The following is a 17,446-nucleotide window of genomic DNA, read 5'->3' on the forward strand; positions in this document are numbered from 1 at the left end:
GATCGTGTAGGGGTCGGGGAAGCAGTCTGGCTCGGCTGCCTCCCACCCCCGGCGTGATCACGCACAGAGTTGGGGAAGCAGCCCCGCTTGGCTGCCTCCTGCCCCCAGCGCGATAACGCGTGGGGGTCGGGGAAGCATCCCGGCTGGGTGATCTAGCGCTGGGGATGGAAAGTCAGCCCAGCTGGTCTGACTCGCCATCCCCAGTGAAACTCGAAACAGTGGCGAAACAGCCTTTCTGTTTTGACAGTATGAAATGGAACAGCTGTTTCGACTCGAAATGAAATTTGAGACAAAACACTGTTCCCTCAAACCATCGAAACTCAAGGCGAAACGGAACAGTGCTGTTTTGCATAGCCCTAATATATATATATATATATATATATATATATATATATATATATATATCCCCCATATATATATATATATATATATATATATATATATATATATATCCCCCGCCCCCCCCCCAAAAAAAGAAAAAAGTTTGTACCATAGGTACTCTTCCTTAGCTTGCTCCTGCTGCCATAGGGCTGAGGGCAAGTGAAACTTGGGGGCATCTGAACCCTAAGCCTCCAGGCTTGGGCCTCCATGTAGGATGCCTGCCAAATGATTTGGAAACATCTGAAGCCCCAGGTGGGGGTGGAGGATGTTTGCCAATAGTAGGGCCACTTATGGTTCTTGATTGACTCACGGTTTGGAATTGGTTTGGCTGATTTGGCTTGAAACATGAAAAATTTTCATTAAAAAAAAAGTTTGTAGATTAGGTACAAAAGTGATGCTTAAAGGAGTGTTTATGAAGTACCTGTTCTAAAATTTGCAACAGTTTAAAAAAAGGCAAAATATATAAATTCTGGATGAATGAAATTATTACATCCATGTTTACTCAAATTTGCCCTTTACTACTATGTGCTCAGGAAGAGCAGGGTGCAACAGTAAGGGGCTACAGGGGGGCAAAACTGGAGAGAGGGCAGCGGGCAAGGGGGTCACCTGACTCCCCCCAAATTTATGTTTCCTGCTGTAGCAGCAGAAAGAAGACAAATTCAAGGCAAAACTCCTATAATTAGATTCTATAACTGAAAAAGTATAACAAATTTATAAATTTTCCTTATATTGAATCTAATTATCGGGGGATCATCTTATATTCAGGGTCATCTTATATTTGAGTAAATATGGTATATATGAAAAGACTGGAAACTTCTAATCTAACAGTAAGTTATATCCAATTTCCCCCTTCTTTATGCAGCAGTAAATGGCTTGCATGAGAAGATCTGGAAAGAATGCTGATATGAGCTGTTCCAAATGGGAATGATGCAACAGCCTCTGGGGATATTTTTGGCCCCTATTGGTCCCACTTTGATAGTGCCCTAACAGCAACCTCTCCATCAACTCTGCCAGTCACTGTGACAACAGTACTGCTCGTGACTATACCCAGACTAGGAATCTCAAGTCTTTCCTTACCTCAGTTTCCCTCAGTCTGGCTTCTAGAGCAGACCGAGGTCCCTTGGTGTTGTCATTAATCTGCAATTTCTCCTGGATGGCCTTCATCCAAGCTTCTGCATTCTCCACACTACTGTCAAATTCATCCTGTGGCGGCTGAGTCATTGCATTTGAAGAAACTGAAAGTATAAGAAATGAGGAATTAGAAAACAAACAATTTTCCTCTCAAGAAAGTGACTTACGATCTTAGGGAGCGTGGAAGAAAGATCATAAGTTATTAGCTTCTTTGGGAATATCCCCACGAGCATGTCTGTGCATCTCCTGCTGGACAAATAGCAGCAGAACATATTTGTGCCACTGCTATTTGTCCCCAGGTATGCCCTTGCATGTGCACTCTGGCATGAGGCACATTGCCCCACGTGGGGTAAGAGAGGCTGGGCTGGCCCCAGCCGCCTTACCTGGGAGACTGGGGCCCTCCCGGGGCAGCACCAGGGCCAGTCTGGCCGCTCAGAGCCTGGCTGGAAACCAGAGCCGGCCAGGCTCCAGTTTCTGGCGGCGCATGCTGCTGCTGTGTGCAACCACTGTTTTTTTTTAGCAGCAGGGTTTTTTTGGGCACCAGATCTCCCAGTGTCAAAACCCCACTGCTGCACTGCAAATTAGCAACACGGTGAACGCGTGCATGTGTACCACGTGCAGTTTGCAGCATCACAAACTGCATACATGCGCGCTCATAGGCATACGCCCTTTTTGATTAATAGCATCAAGCCACTCACCACATAATAGTCCTTAATTGCTAAGTAAGATTCAACAGAGTATGAAAGAAAAGCTTCAGTTTAAAGCTTCTAAAATGAGAAAATATGCGGGAAAATATAGGTGGAGAGCTCTGTCAAGCTCCATGATTTGGGTTGATACTGCATTTAATTTGAAACCCTTTAAATTAGCCTAATTTGTTGTTTAGGAGATATTGGCTGCCTTAGGTGCTAACATTATCTGCATTTTTACAGACCAATCTCCCTCATTGCATCTCTCCTTAGGCCTGTTTAGGACTTGGTGCTATAAGGTAGTGACCACTCAAGCACGTGCTCAACTTGCAAACATGTGGCTAGTCCCTGCTAAGGCTGCCCTGAATGCTCAGAGCCTTGCACTTAATCCACTTTCTTGCTTGCTTCTAAAGAAGTCACCTGTCAGAGCTCTTGTGGGGGTGATTTTATGATTTGGACACCACTTCTGCTGAGACCCAAACCATTTATCATTCTTTTCTTATCTTTTAACTCATCCCACCCTAACTAGCCCCCTCTCCTCCCCACTCAGATGCACACATAAATTATGGAAATAATCTGAAGTTAGCTCTCATCTCATTTTTACCATGCTTATATATTGCATTTCTTTCCCCATTAGGTGTCTATCCTATCTGTCTACTAATCTGTTTGTACAGTGCCTGTCACAACAGGGGCCCATTCTTGGCTGGTTGTCAGGCACTACCATAATAAACGTGACTAATAATAATGATGAAAGACTCTATGAGTCAGTGAGCCAAAGTCAACAGGAGCCCATTGACGTCAATTGGTTTTGAATCAGACCCTTCACCTACTGCCATTCTTGGTAGCCATTCATCCAGTTTCTCTCTATTTAAATGTCATTATTATTTGTTATCTACAACTGAATTATCATTTTTAATATGAGCTACAGATCAACACCAGAGTCTGATTTTGCTACTCTTACCCTGCAGGAGTAGTACTTTTCTCATGTAGAAAGGTGCAACTCAACCTATTGAAGGGGAGGCAGAGTTTGGGCAAAGTTGAATTGCAGCTGTGTAGTTATATCTATTCAGAGGGGGAAAGTGACTTGTTCTTGCTGAGCCACACAGAAAACTTTTCTGTCTCCTGATGATGTTTCTCTCAGTGGCATGGGCAAAATGCCCACATTCTCACAAACTTCCCCCTATAATTCCCAACTTCCCTTCCTGCCTTCACGTTCTAGATTAAATTGGGGAAATGCATCTAAACTCATACAGAACTAATACCTGGCAATACGGGAATTTAAACCTGCCGTTCCTCAGGATTCAGCAAGTCATGGAGCCACTGGATCCCACCCAGTACAGCATGAGAGAACAGCCTACATGCCCACAGTTCATGTCACTCCCACTAGGGCTGTGCAAAGCTTTGGCAGCCAATTTAATTCGGAGGAGATTCAGCCTGATTCGGCAGCTGAATCTGAATTGAATTGGAAGACCCATTAAAAGGTCCAAATCGATTCGGAAGCCTTTGAATCAATTCAGAGAGATTCGGTGCTAATTTGGAGAGTCAGACATAAACTATACAGGCAGCAGTCCTTGACGACGCTGGACAAGCATTTGGGTGGGTGTGGGGGGGGCAGATCAACACCCCCACAGTGAGGGAGGGATTGGGGCTGGGACAAGCTGCCCAGCCGGGGTGGGGAGGCACAGGACTCAGGGAGGGGGGCTGCACTTCTGGTGGCTCCCATGTCCGGGAGGGCATGGGAGCAGGCGTATGCCCCCGGATCTGCGTGGGGTGGGCTGGGCCGGGCTGCACTCTGGGAGGCTAGCCCCAGCCGCCCGCAGGACGGGTGGAGCCGGGGCTGTGCTCCGGGCAGCTGGTCCCAGCTGCAGTCTGGAGTGCAGCCCTGGCTCTGTCCACCCTGCAGAGTGCAGCCCAGCAGGGGTTTGCTGCCCAGAGCACAGCCCTGGCTCTGCCCACCCCACAGAGAGCAGTGGAGCAGAGGCTATGGGGGTGCTGCAGCCACCCTAAAATTCCCCATAGCCCCTGCCGCTGGCCCTGCCCCAATCTGGGTGCAGGTGCCCACCCCCATGCCCTGCCACTGCTCGCCCAGCTGGAGCGGGGTGGGGTGAAGCTGTGGCTTGTCAGGGAGGCACAGGGAGGTTGGAGTGGCTTCCGCCGCTGTGTGCCGCTTGGCCAAGGCCTCAGTGGCACCATTCTGCGCCTCCCCACCCCAGCTGGACAAGCAGCAGGAGGGCATAGCCCCCGCTCCCAGTGCCTTCAACTGCCCAGCCAGAGTGCAGCCTGGCCCAGCCCACCCCACGCAGATCCAGGGGCACATGTCACTCCTGTGCCCTTCCAGACTGGCGGTGAGAGCTGCTGGAGGAGCCACCACAAGAGCAGCTCCCGGACCGGCCATGTGCAGCGACGTGCAGTGGCAGAAGCCCCCCTCCCGGGTTGGGCAGCTTGTCCCAGCCCCAGCCCCAATCCTCCCTTGCTGTGGGGGCATTGACCTGTCCCCCGACAACGCCGCAGCTGTGTCCAGTGTTGTCGAGGACTGCTGCTGTATAGTCTATGGCTGAATCTCTGGATCGGGGCCGGATCTCTGGATCTAAATTGGCCGAATCAAATCGGGACAGTGATTCAAATCACCAAATCGCTGTCCCTCCAAATCAGCCGAATCCGAATCCAAAGCAAATACTTGCTGCTTTACACCGGCCTAACTCCCGCATAGCTGAGCAGAGACAGTGATGAATGGGCATTGCTTTGGCCCCATTCCTGATGCACAGGCCAGTATCACTGCACTTAAGTAGAGCAGAGAAATAATCTGTTAGTGGCATAGATCAAAAGGAACAGGACTGAGAACTGTGACTCCCTGAGATGCCTCTTACATCAAGCAAGTTGCAAATGCACAAAGCACCTAGCCTAAGGAATGCAACATGATTCACTGGCACAGAATCACCCTCTCTGACCCTGATTCTGTAATTGAGAGACATAAAAGTCTATGGTAACTATGGCTGATCTGTTGGATGGACTTTTCTGAAGAGTGACTTTCATTTTGTCTACAAGGTTTCTGTTCTTAGACACAGCCCTATCAGTTAAAGCTGGCATCAGGTCTCCAGTCTTTAGGCCAGAAGGCACCTTTACAATAATCTAGTTCAGTGTTTCACAATCCACCTCCATAAGGGTTGTGACCCATCTATTAAGGAAGACAATGCGGGAGGGGGTAGTGAGATAGCAAAATGCATTATGATTTAAGGCAGAGGAATAGCTGTTGATCTTACTTTTGATCTGACTGTACTTTTGACCTCCTGTATTTACAAGTCTTTGCAAATGACCTAAAGGCCAGACTAAGTGATTTTGGGGTTCATATTTACCATAAATTAAAATATATAAAGCCTTCCTGGTAAGTCACTAACTGAAGGACTGAGTAACATTTCTGGTGATTCAGCATTTAATAAACACACACACAACAGGGTGTGTTGATTCAATACACTCAGGTTTTAAGCCATGTCCTCAACACACCCAAGTGGTGAAAGTACTAATTACTGCAATTATAATATGTCTTATTAGAAGTCAGAATTTTATTTTTAATTAAAAATAAAATTTCTTCATTGGTCCAAGAAAACAAAACCGTCTCCTCTGGTGCTATGATGATATGGTGCAGTGCTCAGGCAGAAGCTTTTGTCCCAAAATCAACTGTAAAATGCCATGGCCTTGTGTAAACAAGAGGAAATGACTGAGGGAAACATGCTCTTGTGGCAGAGGTGCTAGACTGGGACTCCAGTGATCTGGGTCCAATCCCCAGCTCTGCCATACATTGCCTGTGCCACTTTCGGTTAATCAGTTAACCCCTCAGTGTCTCCACTTCTCATCTGTACAATGGGTATACAAATGCCCCCTGTTGCCCATGCTTTATCTAAACTGTAAGCACCTTGGAGCTTATTTTACAGAAGCACTCATCTCAGCTCCGGGCCTGTCTATACAGCTGTAGTGATAGGTCCTGGTACTGGGGGAGGGTGGGGAATGGGAAAGTTTGAGCACACCCTGCCCTCCCAAGCTGCAGACATGCTCTAGACCAGCAACCCTTAAACCTCAGTCTTCAGTGCACCTGAGCCCAGACCAGCTTCACTGGCAAACTTCTAGGTCTACAATGTGCCTAGGGACTTGGATGGGCAGTGTGTTCAATGCTGCCCTCCCCCTGCCTGAAGTGCTGCACCAGTATAGACAAATCCTAAGCGTTAAGTGTTTACTACTTATCAGTGGTAACGTGTGTTTACTGATAACAATATGGATCCTACCCCTTTTCTGTCAAGCTATCATTTAACCACACTCTCACACATGCATTCTCTCTCTCTCTTTCTCTCATGTATTTTTACTAAAGGAACAGAGTAGACTTCATCATAGCTGTAGTGACGGTGCAAATCAGAGACTGAATTTGCAGTGCCAGTGCTGGCAGTAGTAACTATGCTGGAGGAAGGATTCACCCTAGGAAGGGAACAATACTGCTATCACCTTCCCTTGTAGGTTCTGCTGCTGAAGGGCACAGGCCATGGCTCTGTATAGCCTACTGAGGCAGAAGAGACAGGGTCAACACATTTCCCAGGGAACCCAATACCAGACGCATAGGAGCTGTGGTAGCAGGGTTTAGGCCCTGCACGGAAGTAAAGTTTGTGGATGGATTGGTCTGCTAGCCCTCCCCACCCCAGCTAATCTTTCTGTAGTGAGGAGGCCCAGTAACACTGGTCCCAAGTACAATAAAATGTGGAACTGTTTACATACATACTCCTTAACAGACAGGGTTCACTTGGAGTCTGGGTGTGCACTTGTCAGTGAGAATGCTGGAAGGGTTGTGTGGGATGAATTTTACCTACCTAGCAAGCCTCTAGGAAAGGAAGCATGTAGTCCTTGATTACACAAAACTCCTGTGACAGAACCAGCAATGAACTGATTCTCAAGGTATGGTCCAATTGAGCAAATTAGGGTTGGAGAATCAAACCTAGCACTTGTAGAAATATTTTAGAGAACTCTGAGAGCAATGATGGATGGCAAGGGGCACTACTGAATACATGTCCTTTGGGATGCCCAAAACAACTAGAGACAACCCAGAGCCAGATTTGTGGGCTTCAGTGAGGATTAAGACACTGTTAATCTGGTCATATTACTCTGCACAGTTCAGTCTGAAATGTGAGCCAAATGGCTTTAGCCTCCTATTGATCCTCAGGGACTCAATGGCTTCCTTTGGTCTATGTATAAACCCCATTGCCTATTTTGATAGATAAAACTTTCTCCCTGGGGATAACATGCAGGATTTCTGAGAAAGAGTTTCCATCTGTGTTGTAAATAAACCACTCAGAGTCAAGGAGTCTGAGACAGGTTTGCTTGATTCAGTGCCTACACACTAATGATAAGCACTACCTAACATGGGCCTCTGCACAACATAAGCCCCATCCCACTCACACCTGAGCCTCTTAGGGCCCCGCTATATGTGCAGAGAAAGGCACGATGGAATCTAATGTGTAATGCACACAATCGAACCACCTGCCATGCCACATGTGCATGGCAGGAGGCGTGATCGTGGGATTGTGCATTAGATCCCATAGTGCCTTATCACTGGTGCAAAAGGAGTCTGTGATCATGATCCCAGGCTCCTCTTTCATTGGTTCTTGTGGCTGCAAGCCCCAGAACTGACAGGGCTTGCAGCAGGAGCAGTGCTCCCCGTGTTGCCCCCACTGCAAGCCTCACAGTTAAGGAAGCACATGGCAAGGGGCAGTGCCAGGTATGCTGCTGACACTCCGAGCCTTGTCTGCTCTGAGGCTGGCAGCGGGTGCAACCCTGTGGCTGGGAACCCTCATTTGATGGGGCTTCCAGTCACAGGCCAGCATCTGGCCACACATTCAATTAATGGCGTTATTAGAACAAGCTACAAAATTATTCTACATTTTTGGTGGAATAACTTTGTAGCTCACTGCTTATTTTACCATGCCACTAATTGGTTAAAAGTGTAGCTGGGTCACAGCTTAAGGCATACCTGGTTAATCACACCTTAAGTGTAACATGTAGAGGGGGCCCTAAGGATAGTTTCCTACGTATTCATTTTCAATATCCCAATCACAAACAGCAACTACAGTTCAGAAACCAGTGCAGAATTTCCAAAAACTAAACTAGTTAACAACTTTCAATTAGTTTTTAGGCAGCCTATGCAGACTCATCCTGCTGCATTCACCCTCAGCTGTAGCTCTGGTGATTTCATTTGAGGCTAGACAGTTATTTTTCATCAGGTTGACAAGTACAAAATCATGCTCTAAATTGTGCTCCCTTGCACTTTAGCCAAATGCACTAGAGCATTTCTGGCTGGCGGGCCGGATGGGCAGCGCCCAGGCCATCTGCACGCCAGATCCAGCTGGTGGTGCCGATCTGGCACAGGGCGGTCATGGCAGGGCCCCATCCAGCCACTGAAGGGGGGCAGAGGGAATCCCAGCTCCAACCTGGCCCCACAGGGGAGGGAGAAGGGAAGGAGGGGGTATGGCCCAGTGCCACAGGCCCAGCCCCAACCCAGCCCCCTGGGGCGAGACGGTATGGCCCAGCCCCAACCTAGCCCTGTGGGGAGGAGGTGGCATGACCCAGCCCTATGGGGAAAAGGGGGTGTAGGTGTAGCCCAGCCCCACAGGGAGAAGTGGGGCTTGACCTGACTCCTTACAAGGGTGGGGAAGGGTGCTTGAGCCAGCCCCAAACTGGCCTCATGTGGGAAAGGGAGTGTGGCCTATTCCATCCAGCCCATGGGGAGGGGCATGGCCTGACTTCACCCAGCTGCAGGAGTGGGGGGAAGGGGGCATGAATTGGCCCCAACCTGTTGCACAGGGCTTGGGGTTTGGAAATTTGGCACTGGGGGAGGGCACCCATATTTACTGCCATTGCACCCACGCTGTCAAATTTTCTAATCCATGGGAAGCCCCACTGGCCAGATACCTATGGCTCCGCAGGCCAGAGGTTGAGCATCCCTGCACTAGAGCACATGTCTGCAGCCATCAAATCTTTCCCAGGTTTGATTTCAAGAACCAGGTCATACATCTGCAGCTGAAAAAAAAATCTCAGTATTTATGGTCGGGGAGAGGAGTGTTTGTCAGAGCCCTTTTGGAAGTAAGGGGATTTTGGGCACTATCAGTTAACATGGTCCTGCCATAAATGAATACACCAACATTTTATCCTCAAAGACTCATATCAAGAGATCCTTTTCTTTCTGAAACACTGCACTTTTGCTAGTGCCTGTGGTTCATATGCCACTGGCCTCCTGCTCTAACCATCCTATTGTAATCAAACTGCACCAATACCTTCATCGGGAGCTTAGTTCCTGGGTGCTGTCTGTCATAGTGCCTGTGGAACAACACCTCATGAAGATTTATATCCCTTTCCCAACTACTGGTTCTAATGTGCACACACCCAAGCTTCTTAACGAGTAGAAATTCTCATACTCTGCTTAAGAGAAGAGTTTTTTCTGCGTTGTTTTCTTTATACTGCTGGGACACTAGTGGAACCAATGGAAAAGCAATGGATGGATTGGTGCAGAGAAAAACAATGCTTCCTAGAAGATTACTTCTGCCTTTGCTTTCCACATTTCAGCTTGAGTATATAAGCCCTTGACTATGTCAGTTTGGCCCTTTATCCTTCATGTCCCTCTGCCTTTTGATAGCTCCCCTTTACTAACATGCATTATTTATTTTTCTCTGCAAAGGCCTTAGGGCATATGGATAAAGAGCTCTAAGGGAAAAGTAAGCTACTGGTGGTGAAGAGAATAGAAACTCAGGTCTCAGTCTACATCTAGTTTTTGTCATATGGTGGATAAAGTTCCTTTGCATTTAAGTCCTCCCTCATGAGTCTTGCTGAAGTCAGAGAGATGCTGCAAGGGGGTGAACACACTCACTGTTAAGCCACTGCTCTGTTTTCTTGTACAGACTTTGTGTAGGAATGCTTCTTGTGCCTTTCATTTTCCAGTTGTGTTATGTACTTAAGATAAGCTCTTACTATGTCAGCTTGGCTTTCAGCCTTTACATTCCTCTTTGCTGGCTCAGAATGCTTTCTGTTCAAATCTAAGCGAATGTATTGTTCAAACATATACAGAGGTTTAGAGGCTTCCCTGCTGTGCCTGGGAAAAGCATCCCATTTGAGATTTGCTAAGGTGACTTTTTAAGCCTTTGCCATAAACATAAAGCCTACTTTTATTCTAATCACTGTCTAATCTGGGAAGCTGTTTAAATCTGTTGTTGCTTTAACACCATTCCAATGAATATAAATTAAATCATGCTCTGTTTGCAAAGCACAATGATACTGGTGAAGAACTTAATAGTGTGTGTGGTAGGTATGTCAGTAGCAGCCCGGCTTGCCGGCTTGAAAGGGCTTTGAGCCATTGGTGGAGCATTTCCACCAATCATGTGGTGCTTAGGGAGTGGCTGTCCCGTCCCTATCTAAGACAAAGTCAGGAGCCTGGACCTGGGTGAGGACTATACTCCTCCTCCTCCCCGATTGGTCCCTTTGCAATCCATGGGTGGAGCCTCTGGAGGCTATAAAAGCATGCCTGGCACACAGCTGTGAGGGATGGGGAAGAGGGAAGATGGGCTAAAGAGCTGAGGAGAGCTGCCCAGCGAGGTGAATGTAGCGGCTCCAGAAGAGCCCGAAGGCTCCTTCCCGTTGCCAGATGGGGAGCGGCTGTGTCTCAGCCCTTCCACTGAGAAGTGAGGAGCAGTGCACAGCCCAGTGTATAGGCTTGGACGCTAGGAGCTGTAAGAAATGGCTCGGGTCTCCAGCCAGTCAGCGCATGGGCAGTGCACGGGATGGACCCTGGGAGCTGTATAAGGTGGCTCGGGTCTCTAATCCCTGGCATGAGGCCAGGCGGAGTTGGTGCAGGTGGCGCTGCACAGCAGATTCAAGTGGGACCAGGATCCTGAGAGCTGCTTGGGGCCAAGCCAGTCGGTGCAGGGCAGTGCACAAGCCGAAATCCTGGAGCCCCATGAGGGGGCTTGGGTTGCCAGCCCTGGCATGAGGCCAGGAAGGTGCGGTGCAGGCTGTGCTGCATGGAGCAGTCCAGGAGCAGACCGAGGCCCTGGGACCCACATGGGGCGGCTCGGGTCTACGCGCTCCCCCCCCCCCCCCCCCCGGCACAAGGCCAGGCATTTAAAGAGGAAGCCTTGCATGGGGGGCCCCGGTTGGAACCGAGACCCTGGAACCCTACAAGGAAAAGGAGTAAAGCCCTTGGGTGCACATACCCCATGGTGCACAGGGCCACCAGGCCCAGAGGGAGGCAGAGACAGCTGGAGCCTCAGCAAAAGAGGCAGCAAATCACCGGAGTAGACAAGGACCCTCCAGTGAGTCCCCGGGGTTGCAAGTTACCAGGGAAAAGGACTCCCACAGGGGAGGGGGAATTCACCTGGGTCAGTGAGTCTGACCATTGGAGGGGAAACCCAAAGAAATAGGGCTCTCTGAGTTTGGAGGTTTTGCTTTCGGGCATGCATTTTGGCTGGGCTGGGGGAAAGCTTGAAGGGCATCAGGGAAGCTTCTTCCTCCCCTCGTGGCCATAGGAGGCAGCCAAGACCCAGGAGAGCCTGGGCCTTGGGGTTCTTTAAAGAGCTAAGTTATATTTTAAGGCTTTGCACCTTGTATGTTGTATATTTAGATCTTATGTTTATAAGTTGATAAAACTTAAGATTGTTTGAAATATATTGAAACCTTTAATCTGATTCTGCTGGGCTAAGTATTTGTTGGAGTGTATATATCTGTATTTGATGTTTAAGTAAATTGGGATCTTAATAGAGTTAAGGTTGTATAATATCTGTTGAAACTCAGGCTGGGATCATATCTTGAAGGGTGGTATACAATTAGATAGATATAACCCACAGTTTAACTTATTATGTGTATATATATATAGTGGGTACATTTATATGTGCAAATTTGTAGTGTAATAGTTTTGAGCATATATTCCTTGTTGGGGCCCTTCCCTGCCATTTACCTGTTTGTCAGTACTTACCTGTTATTTATCTGTATTAGATCAAATTGTTTATGTATTATTTAATATCATTTAAGGTGATGCAATCTTTTAACCTCTATTAGTAGGGTATAGTGTTATGTAACAATTGTATATTTGTGTATATATATCAATATCACATTTTTTACATCTTGTATATATTAATACGTTTGTATGTAGTTAAGTTATAAAGTATCCTGGCTTGGTTTTCTACAGGGGAAGAAGGGAAGCTGTGTACAGCCAGCAGTTTTCCCCCACAGCACACCTGTCCTGCTAACATTTCTCTTCAATTGGAGAAGGAAGTACACAACCAGGTACACCCGGGTTACAAGTGTATAAATGAAGAAAACAGAAGAGGAACTGCTCATAAGAAATCCTGGTGTCACGGGCAAAGCAGTGAACAAAGACCAGTTTTATTCCTTAATGCAGTTGCCCTTTGTGGGACAGTAAAGGCAAAAGAGAGGAGAATATTTGATAGTGTTAAGTCTAATTGAATCACGACAGATCCTGAAATACATCATGGGGTAACCCCCATGGGGGGCCATGGAAATACAGCCCCCCAAATAATTATGCTGTCCCCCCCCAAATAATTATGCTTTATTTAAACAAGTGGAAAATGTTAGACATAAGCTGACACTGAAACCTTTTAGCTGATTTTGTCCCCATTACTCCAGTCCTCCTACTTTCTCCCTTTGGTCCTCCCCACTCCTCTCCTTCCCTGCAACCCTCTCTCACAAAATATTGTGTCATATAAATAAATAGGGACCCAAGTGAGAAGTAGCCAAAGTTTTACTTATAAAATATTGACCCAGATGCTGAGTGGTGGCCAAGTTGAGCTTGGCAGGCCTCAGAACAAGAAATACAAAGATAGTTTGAACATAGGTGTGTACCTTCACAGTCCTGGAACTGTCTGACTGCCAGGCCAGTCCCATACGTAAAGGTGAGTAGCCAGATGGCTGTTATATGTTACGTTGGCTGTGCACGGCCCCGGAGAACTGTTGTGACAGCCAGGGGTGATGCGTAGGGGGTGCACGCAGGTGCATGTGCACCCCCTGCATTTGGCAGTGCACTCCCTGCAAAAAGAGGCGCCGCTGACACTGTTGGGCCTGCGGGTGGTTGCCGACCTGTAGCTGGAGCTCGCCTCCCCCCACCCCCTCCGCTAATGACAGTGCCAGCGGCATCTGCAGGAGCTCCCTGCTCACCGCTGCTGGGCTCCCACCACCGCAGTAGTGCCCCCCTCAGCTGCTGGGGGATGCACCGTTCATGGTGACAGGAGAGGATCACTAGGATGTAGGGAAACCAGGCCATTTTTCCCTGGTCAGCCCCCTGCACAGTGGGTGGGATTGTGCTAGTGTAGTAGCACCCCCACAATCTCCTTTTCCAGGGATTCTATAACCAGCTGTCAGGCTTGGTGTCAGAGCACTGCAGACCCTCTTCTACACACCAGAGGATCTGGCCCACAATCTGCACTGCTGAGTTCTCCAAACTGCTCAGAGAATATTTTTACATGCATCCATTGTAACTATTTTCCAAACATATAATACAAACCACCCTAGGGTACTTTGAGGCTTAATGAGTTAATGTCTGTAAAGCACTGCTGAGCTCCTTCAAAGTAATTCTGTAAGTGCATACTGTTGGTAGCATTACCCCATTATTCTTCAACATTGCTCAATCCACATTTTCCCCCGCTAAAAAGCCATTCTATTTTTTTAACTTCTTCATGTTCTCACAACCACTCCCTTTCTTAAGCATACTTTTAAACCAAATGTTTACAGTGAACAGGCTTCTAAATGGTTTCAATATGTCTTGGATTCCTATACTCATGTACCACTTGACTAACTTCCAGAATCGAGTTCTTAGACAAATAAAAGAGCAGGGGAAAATGCTCCAGGAAATTCAAATCATTCACCATTAGGGACAGTATTTTCCAATTACTGAAATACCTCAAGCTTTTCATAACCTTTTTCATTTGGAAGAGATCAGGGTTCCGGGTTTGCCTGTGAAAAATATTAAAAAAAAAACACTGGACTGTGTCAAATTTTATACAAATACAAGAGGAAAGAAGCGACTGTGGTTCTGGGAATTGTTTGGTTCTAGGGTCCTGAGGTAATTTAATAACTTTTCAGCTGGCCTGGATATTGTAAAGAAAATTTTGAGTAGGAGCAGAGCAGGGAGTTCTGAATGAGCTGCTTCATCTTATTTCAAGGGGTCAGCCCGGAGATGAAATTAGCAGATTGCACTGTACAAACAATACATTAACCTCCAAGCTTTTCAAGGTGGATCATCTCTGGTGCACTGCCACAGCCCCCAGTCATGCTACTATTAAAACATGCATCTTGAGATAATGGGTTGGGTGATTTTAGTGGGATCTGCACCCACTGCTATATTTGGTTCAGTGTGAATAGGTGCCAAAACCCTTGAGATTATGGCAGAAATTAAACTGTACCTACTGTCTATAATCTGTATCTTAAGTGTTGTTTGGAGTTAATCCTAATACTTTGGCTGTATTCCACGGCAGTTTTTCCAATGTTATTTGTGGCAAGGTTTGTGACTCTCCAGGACTATTGGCTCATATTAATGGACACAAAGAATATATGCTGGATGCTGTGGATGTTTCTGTTCTACTTAAAATTGATGACCACAATCAAATGTTTGTCCGGCAGATTATGTGCTATATAACTTTCATCTTCAGTGCTACCATTTATTTTCCTGTCCGGATGAAGCCTATAACAGCTTTAACAAGGCTGATTACCATTGTGTGACCGCTGCTTAATTGGCATCGATCATGTATCATTGAACATCAGAATGAAAACTGTTTGTTGGATCTGTCCTGGACCAGACCAACTCCTAATGAATTTAATTCCATCCAATATCTATTGTTAGATCTGTTTAGATCTCTAGTGGGAATGAATGTAAATGTAGTATCTTTTCTCTTTCTAAAAACTTATTTTTATGCGCTTGTAATTCCCAGCTCTAAGCACCAATTTCCTAACTGTAGTCTAGTACTATTTCATAATTCTCCTGCAAATGGAAGCTAATTCGAAAAATGATCAGAGTTAAGTTCTGCAGCTACTTTCCTTTTCACGTTCGGGAGGGCAGCCAACAGATCTGACTGCAATGTTCTTAATGTAGACATTTCAAATCTTCTGAATTTCCAATTTTTCAAATTTAAAAAAGAGGGAAGGGATCACTTTTATTACAAATTTCCTCCGTTATCTTGATTCTGCACAAATTATCTGGCTGTAATTCAGATTAGGAACATCCTGGGTTAAGTAACAGCACAACAATTTCTTTTTACAACCAGTGAATCATTGTACATTTTGTGCTCAGATGCTCTAGTGCGGGGTGCAGTTCAGTCTTTAATGTAGTTCTCCTCACAATACCCCTGTGACGACGGGCAGAACTTTCCATTGTCTTACAGAGGAGGAATTGAAGTTCAAAGAGGCTCTGTAATTGCCTAGTCATATGAAATCCACTACAGATGTAAGGTTTGACCTAGAAACTACTATGCAAAGCCTAAGCAAAAGTGAATGTTGTGTGTCGAATGCCCATCTGCAATGATAAGGGGCAGACAGTCTTAGATAGAGGAAGCTTGAAAACAAAAAACAGAATCAGAGGTACTGGAGCAAAGAGCTCATTAAAATACTAAAAATCACACCCCGAGGCGGGGAAGATATATGCTAATGGAACATATATGTACGTTAATGAGCTACATAGCTAAAACACAGGTATAGAGACATGCTCAGTAAAGAACTCCTTGCGTCACTCCTTTATAACCAATTAGCAAACAAGGATGCTTATGAAGATTCAACCTCTGGTATATAAGGGGCTCAGTATTGAATGTGCTTGTGCTTGTCTTGGGAGATTATTCCGCTTGCACCTTTTATTGCTAGCAATAAATCATTTTTATACTTTCACCCCTGGTATCTTTATTGGCCTTTGCATACCGGGCACGAACCCAGACTTGGGCTGGGGCCTAACACAGAGAAGGGAATTAAACACAGGTACTAAGTTAGTGTCCTAATCACTAAATAATCCTTTATCTAATATGTTGGCAGGGATTTCTCAGACCCAGGTGTCTTTTATGGGCAGTCATAGGAGTGGATGTAGCTATTAACCTACCTGTAACCTTCAGACTGTGAACTTGGTACCTTGTCTGGTAAAATGGTCCCAGTTAGATATCCAGCTTCTGCTCAGCTCCCTAAAATAAGAGTCCCACTGTAAGTGAACCAGAGGAAAACCACTGCAAGCTAACCACAAAATCATAGTTCCTGGTGTCTGTGATTTATGGAGTTAATTAAATCCTACCTATCCTTCACTACTAGGTGTCATTTAAGGAATTGATACATTGACCAATAAAGCGCTATAATATCTGAATCTTGGCTAGAGCTGGATGAATGATTCATACTAAAACAGTTGATAAATTTTTCCTCTTCTGCTGGTTGCAAATTATGTGAAAATAATGACAATTCTCTCAAGCAGACTAGTTATTCAAAAGTATTTGCCAAATATATTCTGCAAGTTAATCTTGCTATGTAGTTTGTTCCCAGGTAGTTCATTGGGATTTTCAATATTCCAGTTGTGCTGGTTAGTTTTGATTGGACATAAAAGGTTGTATGGCAATGGGTCTAGTCCAGGCTTGTCCAATATACAGCCCACAGGCCGCCATGCAGCCCTCCAAGCTGTTTTCTGAGGCCCGAGGTGCTGCGACGGGAAACAAAAATAAACACTGTACTTTCATTTTGGGGGGGGTGATGTGGTACCGCTTCCTGGGAGGTCTTTGAATATGGCTCGCCGGCCCACTGGTAATAAGAAGTTCATGATCTGGCCCCACATTCAAAAAGGTTGGATACCCCGGTCTAGTTCCTAACTGGCGGGCAGTAATTCTTTTAGGAGCCAAAGTCATGAACCAGGACTCTCCTGTGGTAGGTACTGTTGAACAGAACAACTTATACAGCACCCAAAAATGAACCTATATACTTTACAGAACAAAAAAGAGACACCCCTCCATACTCTAAAAAGTTTCTAGCTCAAATATAAGAAAAGATTCAACAAGTGAGAACAGCAAGATAAAATGTGGGTAGGCATGGCAAAAAAGACCAAAGGACAGAAGAAGGGGCTTTAAAGGTTATAAAAACACTTACACTGGCATGCACCCATCCCAGTGGCCATTTATATACATGCTCCAGGAGTGAGGGGAAGTGCTTTAATTAAAATGGCTCCAAGAGCCGCTCTAATTAAAGCACCTATAACGCCA

General features: G+C 46.2%; 1 protein-coding gene across 6 annotated transcripts in view; it reads right to left on the reverse strand.

The window, feature by feature from the left end:
• The window catches only part of SYNE3 (spectrin repeat containing nuclear envelope family member 3), a 111,952-nt gene that overhangs the window by 66,571 nt on the left and 27,935 nt on the right, over positions 1-17,446 (reverse strand). For 5 of the 6 annotated variants that reach the window (XM_019481628.2, XM_059723200.1, XM_059723199.1 and 2 more), the window contains one exon: positions 1,459-1,616. In XM_019481628.2, the coding sequence (XP_019337173.2) occupies positions 1,459-1,602 (144 nt within the window). In that variant the 5' untranslated portion in view covers positions 1,603-1,616. Of the gene's footprint in view, positions 1-1,458; positions 1,617-16,311; positions 16,391-17,446 lie in introns of all 6 variants that reach the window. The other variant, XM_019481629.2, reaches the window with a different exon arrangement.

Source organism: Alligator mississippiensis, chromosome 2 (assembly GCF_030867095.1).
Source record: "Alligator mississippiensis isolate rAllMis1 chromosome 2, rAllMis1, whole genome shotgun sequence".
Classification (NCBI taxonomy): Eukaryota; Metazoa; Chordata; order Crocodylia; family Alligatoridae; genus Alligator; species Alligator mississippiensis.